At 48.0% G+C, this 6,199-nt stretch overlaps 2 protein-coding genes and 2 long non-coding RNA genes across 4 annotated transcripts in view; 2 read left to right on the forward strand and 2 right to left on the reverse strand.

Moving 5' to 3' along the window:
• Positions 1-2,524, reverse strand: part of LOC107833873 (uncharacterized) — a 15,901-nt gene extending 13,377 nt beyond the window's left edge. Inside the window, exon 1 of the long non-coding RNA XR_001659649.1 lies at positions 1,936-2,524. This is a non-coding gene — a long non-coding RNA (uncharacterized LOC107833873). The remainder of the gene's footprint in view (positions 1-1,935) is intronic.
• Positions 1-2,897, forward strand: part of LOC103156306 (transcription termination factor 1) — a 6,079-nt gene extending 3,182 nt beyond the window's left edge. Inside the window, exons 3-11 of the mRNA XM_007578297.2 lie at positions 149-273; positions 361-546; positions 625-703; positions 796-920; positions 998-1,187; positions 1,267-1,359; positions 1,480-1,545; positions 1,627-1,712; positions 2,531-2,897. Of these exons, the coding sequence (XP_007578359.1) occupies positions 149-273; positions 361-546; positions 625-703; positions 796-920; positions 998-1,187; positions 1,267-1,359; positions 1,480-1,545; positions 1,627-1,712; positions 2,531-2,697 (1,117 nt within the window). The 3' untranslated portion in view covers positions 2,698-2,897. The remainder of the gene's footprint in view (positions 1-148; positions 274-360; positions 547-624; positions 704-795; positions 921-997; positions 1,188-1,266; positions 1,360-1,479; positions 1,546-1,626; positions 1,713-2,530) is intronic.
• LOC107833874 (uncharacterized) overlaps positions 1-6,199 on the forward strand; it is an 18,892-nt gene that overhangs the window by 9,356 nt on the left and 3,337 nt on the right. The window lies entirely within an intron of this gene.
• The window catches only part of endog (endonuclease G), a 5,939-nt gene continuing 2,727 nt past the window's right edge, over positions 2,988-6,199 (reverse strand). Inside the window, exons 2-6 of the mRNA XM_007578296.2 lie at positions 4,166-4,359; positions 3,950-4,091; positions 3,520-3,629; positions 3,365-3,446; positions 2,988-3,291 (exon numbers count right to left, since the gene is read on the reverse strand). Coding sequence (XP_007578358.1) covers positions 3,094-3,291; positions 3,365-3,446; positions 3,520-3,629; positions 3,950-4,091; positions 4,166-4,359 — 726 coding nt within the window. The 3' untranslated portion in view covers positions 2,988-3,093. The remainder of the gene's footprint in view (positions 3,292-3,364; positions 3,447-3,519; positions 3,630-3,949; positions 4,092-4,165; positions 4,360-6,199) is intronic.

Below are 6,199 nucleotides of genomic sequence, written 5' to 3' on the forward strand. Positions count from 1 at the left end.
CTGGTTCTGGTTCCAGAGGTAACTGGTTCTGGTTCCTGAGGTAACTGGTTCTGGTTCCAGAGGTAACTGGTTCTGGTTCCTGAGGTAACTGGTTCTGGTTCCAGAGGTAACTGGTTCTGGTTCCTGAGGTAACTGGTTCTGGTTCCAGGGTGGACTGGGCCCTGGTGGAGGAGCTCCAGGACTACATGCCCCACATCAGGAGGAAATGCATCAATCAGATCAAGAAGATTTTGAGAAGCGACCTCCATCGCTTCAGGAAGTTCAAACAGCAAGGTACCGGTTCTGGACCAGACGGGTTCTGCTCTTTGGACTCCAAGTCTCTATGTTCTCCTCCAAGTCTCTCTCTTTGTTGTCCTCCAGGTGTTCCGGCCCGTTTGGGTCGGTTCTCTGTGCAGGAGAACCAGCAGATCAGGGAGAACATTTCGGACTTTCTGGTTCTGACCGGGATCGGTTCTGTGGAGAAGCTTCTGTTCCCTCAGAGGTTCATAGAGGAGCAGGCGGCCATCAGGAAGCTGAAGAAGCAGCACGGCTTCATGGAGCGGATCGGTAGGAGCATCTGTTCCACCGTCTGACCAGCAGGGCGGCGGCCTGGTGTTTGACCTTTAACCCTCTCTGCCCCTCCAGCGGACGGAATCCCCCGGCCATGTCACCAGGTCTACCTTCGGGCCCTGAAGATGTTTGATGAGAAGAACCACATGGGCAGGTGAGCCTCTGCGGTTCCGTCGGACCCCCAGCGGTTCCGTCGGACTCGCGGTGGGCTCGATGTAGAACCCATTCTGATGATCTGTGGACCAGGTTCTCCGAGGAGGAGTTGGCGGCGCTGATCCGGTTCCATAATCTCTATGGCAACAACTGGAAGCTGATTTCACAGAAGATGGACCGCAGCATCTTCTCGCTGCAGAAACGCTTCGCCACACTCGGTAGTGTGTGACCTCTGACCCCGCACCACCCTCTCTGGCCTCCCCAGCCAGTCACCTGATCTCCTTCCGGTCTCCAGGTGTGGGTCACGGCGTCTGGACCGCCGAGGAGGAACAACGGCTGAAGCAGGCGGTCAGGGAGCGGCTGGAGAGCCGGGCCGGTCCCGACGGGTCCGGTTTGAGCCGAAACCAGCTGAGCCAAAGGCTTCCATGGAGGGAGATCAGCCAGGAGGTCCGGACCCGGTCCTGGGTCCAGTGCCGTGGAAAGTGGTCAGTTTGCTTTCAGTCCCGGTTCTGGTTCTGTCCTACAGGTCCAGTCGGCCTCGTGATTGGACTATGTGTGTTGCAGGTTCTTCCTCCTGGATCATCGCATGACGTTTTACGGAAATGTGTTCAATAGAGGAGCTGAGGGTTACAACGCCAAAATCAGCCTCATCAGCACGTAAGGTCACCGTAAGGTCAGAGGTCACAAAACAAAATGGCTCTGATGACATCATAAGAATGAAGCTTGACATCAGCAGTATAAATGCTCCACCCCTCTGAGTCCAACCGTCTCTCTCAGGTTGTACGACATGTCGGTGGACGACATCGCTGATATCAACTGGGAGGAGGTCGCTGCAGCTGTGGGGTGAGGTCAAAGGTCAAACAGCTGGAGAGGCTGAGAGTGTAGGGTAGTAATTGATAGTAGTGACTGTAGTACTGCTTGCAGTGATGTGACTCCATGGAGCGTCCAGCGAATGTTCAACAGACTTAAACAACGTAATGTTCCACATTTCCACTTGTTGTCATTTGGAGGTGAGTGATGCCTGATTTTATTTATTTTTAACTGATTTCTATTGATCTATATTGATATCTATTCATCCCACTGTGGAACAATGTAAAGTCCAATCATACAGACTTTCTAATTGGTCCTAGTTATTTAACACTACAGTTTTCTATGAAAATTTTTACAGTGCTGTCTGATTAAGAACTATGAAGAGATTTTCTTTCAGTTTTGGAATAACTTCGTTAAATAAACTCATTAAAAACGGTCAGACAGCGCAGAGTTATGGGAAGTTCTGTTATTCCTTCACATGTCGACACAAAGCAGAGTGGGAAGGACTGCAGACTCTATTCATGAAGCCAACGTAGCCTAAGCTAGCACGGCAAGCTGCGTTCGGGCTAAGCTAGCACGGCGAGCTGCGTTCGGGCTAAGCTAGCACGGCGAGCTGCGTTCGGGCTAAGCTAGCAAGGCGAGCTGCGTTCGGGCTACTACCCTCAGTATTGTGAATGTCAAAGTGCCCTCTATAATGATCTTGTCAGGATTTAACACTAAATCAGATAAAAATCTTAAATCTGAAATAAAAACTGAGAGCTGAGGCTCTGGTGGACGATGCCAAACCAACTAAAGAGGTTTTAGTGCTTTGCAACCGGGATGAGGAAAACTAAGAGTTAGATGATCAAAAGAGCTAGTGGTAAGAAATGTAGAGGAAATGTGTAGGCCACCTTTCCTCTGAAGGACTCTATTTGAGGTATCAGAGTCGAGGGGGTTGATATGTATGCAGGTGTTCTTTGCAGAGGTTTCGATCAACAGGAAGGGTGTTCTTACAGATTCCCTTTGCCTCCAACCTTAGAGATCATCGACTTCCTGTACCACCGAGTGGTTCCTGTCCTGCAGAAGCGGCTCAGGTCCTTCGACAGGTGGGCGGAGCTACAGGAGCGCTGCAGCCAGGACAGGTACCAGCTGTCGGACATCTTTAACTCGGACCTGGAAGACGGTGGCGAGGTGGACGACGTCTGACCTCCAATCAGAACACAGGGATTGCTTGACAAGCCCCGCCCTATCTGTGAATGGGATGGGCTGGAATCATGGACAGGAAGCAGACTGTTAGATGCTTTTATTTTGAAATCCTGCATATATTGACCAGATTTGACTGTTTTTTCACTTTGTTTTAAATTAAATCAGTATCTCAGCTGAGCTGACTGATCGTTATTTTCCCCCCCAGCCAGTCAGGTGTGTAAGCTAACAGGTAGAGCGTCAGCTTACACACCTTTACTTCCACTAAATAATCATCAGTAAATCAGAAACGCTTTCAGATCAGCTGCCTTTAATGAAAAACATGAAAACTGCAGGAAATGACGATGCGTCCCCATGGCGACCCCACTGCCTGCAGCAGGGGATTGTGGGAGCTGTAGTTCACTTGTTGCTGATGGTCTGCAGGCTGCTTGTCCGCTTCATGATATTTGGGACGAACAGCAGTCCCGACGCTCGCTCGACGGTTTCTATGGGAACCAAGAAACGCTCCAGAGGAAGCTTGTCATCCACCGGCTGGTTGGGTAAGACGTAGGAGCGAAGCTCCACCCCCCGGCCATCCGACTGCTCCAGAATCAGCACCTGGAGATCAGGGCCAGGTGAGCTCAGAACACAGACAGGTAGCTGATGACATCATCACACGCTCCACTCTTACCTTGAAGAAGTGAGTTGGCACGGCAACGTGGTTCCGTCCAATCACCTGGTACCTGACGTAGAGCTTCCCGTCGTCTTCCTGCCTGAAAAACAAATCACACCTGGAGTCTAAGCTCCGCCCCCTAACTACAAAAGAACAGGTGGAGGCCAGTTTACCTGGGCAGGTAGAGCGGGCCAGTGCACACGTAGACGTTGAGGTAGTGTTTGGTCAGAGAGCGGCAGAGCTTCTCCAGGTTGTTCCAGGTGTTCTGGTTCAGGTAAGGGTTCTGCAGAGGCAGGTGGAGAAAATTAATTAGATCTGACGAATCAGAGGCTCAGGTGGGCGGGACGTAAATGCAAGGCTGAGACAAAATGAGACGATGTGATTGGTTCATTCTGGGTCAGAACCTACTCGGTGTGAGAGTGGAACCACAGACACCTGGGCAGGTGAATCCTGTGCTGTTCTACAACCTGCTTTCCCTTTGGTTATTGATTAGATTATTGATCATATTGACCCCTCAGGACGTTGTCCTTCCTGTCTCCCGATTGGTCCTCAGTGGTCTACCTGTACACATCCAGACTGCAACCTGAGTCAGGTGTGTTTTACCTGTGGAGCCACATTGCTCAGGTAGAAGGTGTCCTCCATGGCTTTTTGACTCCACTTGTGATTGGCTGCAGCAGCCAGGTGACCCCTGTCGAAGCCACTCCCCCTGTAGTCTGCGTTCGTGGCTCTGTGGAAGACGTGGACGCTGCCGATGAAACGCATTGCAGGTTAAACTCCATCCAGCCACCCGGCTCACCTGTCTGCACAACTTCTACTCACCTGTCGTCCTCTTTGAACTCACAGCACTTCCTGTCTGACGGACCTGTCAGGGAGGCGGGGTTTAACCTCTCAATTACCCAGGATGCCGTGCGTGTGCGAGGATCATACGATGTGACGTAGGACTCTCTGGACCGGACGTTGGCCAGTGAGGGGAAGCCATACTTCATCACAGCTCCAGAGTTACCTGGACTCACCTGGACTCAACCAAACAAACCAGTCAGTGGGATGGTGGTGCCAGAACCATCGACCGATTCTGGTTCCGAACCGACTCAGACATCCCGTCCTCATTGATGAACTACTATTAAAGAGCAGCAGGACCAGCTGAGGCCATCTAGAGCAGGTTCTGGTTCTGTTGGAGTGGGCTGCGTAGGTTAACATAACCCAGAGTTAGCTTAGCGATACCTAACCCTACCCTTCCAGGTTCAGTTAGACTAGCGGTTCTCAACGTGGGCGCTACCGCCCCCCAGGGGGCGTTCAGAGGACGGCAGGGGGCGCTGGGGGACATTTTTACAAAAGGGGGGCGCTGGGATGCCTTTGGGGGGCGTTTGGTCGAAGGTAAACTTTACACTTTAAATGCACAATACCAGTTTAGACTTTGAGCAACTTCCTAAAACTGTATTGTGTAACATTAAATCATGTCTGGCTGCAACTGTATCGATGGCAGCTCTTCTTCTATTCAGTGTTTGTAGCTTCTGCTAGCTTCTTGGCGCAGCTCTGTTCTTCTGCTACTGGTAGCTAAAATCATGATACCCTCACTGTGTGTCCCTCTGAAAAACGAACCATTTAAATAAAGAAATCCCTCCATGGTGACACCACGATAGAGAGCGTTCATTTTATAGCGTTAACATCGGAGCTGTAAGTGGTCCGGTGTTCTGTCAGATCAGCATACATTGTCAGATAGTTATACCTTAGCTCAGACATGTATAGCTGTCATTACCATATGATTTTATTTAATCAGCAACATAGAATCATGACGTAGATCATCATACACGCTTTAAATACACTTTGAAACCACGACAACGCATGTATATCTATCTAGTTATCATATTATGTCATATTTATAAACAATTTAATGACTTATTTTCATCATAACTTGTTGCATATGCTGAACTGACAACTCCACTGACGGTCAGACTTCTTAATGCGCATGCGCGGGCATGCGTACTGACTGCATGTATGCTATCCTGACAGCGTATGGCTATCTGACAGAACACCGGTATGAGACGGGTGTGATAGAACAACACAGCACTTTTAAATTTCAATTATCAGATTACAGAAATTATTTCCGTTGTTTTAAAAGGTTTATGTCAGCCTGCCTTTTCCCCATCGATACGCTTCCCGACCGCCCTGCACCTTAAGGGGTTAAAAAAAAAAAACGACGCGCATATTGCGCAAAACTCTGAAACAGGAGAAGCGGGACATAAAACGGAGCAACGAACTAGATGTGAATTATGGCATAAAAACAGAGAATCTGACGCTGAACAGTGAAAAATCAACACATGATGTGAAACATGATGATTAGGAGGAGCAGCAGGAGATGAGTGAAGATTAATGATGGTCAATAAACAATAAAATAAATCTAGAAACAGAAAAGAAACTAAAGTGGACATAGCAATAAACCAAGAGAGGACAATACTAATCAAATGAAACCAATGGGAATGAATGAAGAACAAAATGCAAGAATAAACTAAGAAACTAAAGTAAATACAGAGGAATAAACTGGTATGGCAAGACCTTTCGATCAATAATTAATACAGAGGACTGTATGGCAAGAATAAACAGACACTATTTCCAGATAAAAAGTAAAATAATATTGTTGAAATGTCATGGGTTTGTTGAGACCACATCTAGTACTGAGAATAAATATATCTTACAGATCATAACAGTAAATAAGTTATCACTTATTCATGTTTTTAATTAGATTTGATTAAGAACCAGATTTGTTCTTTGTAATTTCTGTCCAGTAAAACTATTAATCTATAATCAATAGACAGGTCTATATAAAGATATAATCCATGTTTCTGTCTCATATTT

Source organism: Poecilia formosa, unplaced genomic scaffold, assembly GCF_000485575.1.
Source record: "Poecilia formosa unplaced genomic scaffold, Poecilia_formosa-5.1.2 Scaffold473, whole genome shotgun sequence".
Taxonomy (NCBI): Eukaryota; Metazoa; Chordata; class Actinopteri; order Cyprinodontiformes; family Poeciliidae; genus Poecilia; species Poecilia formosa.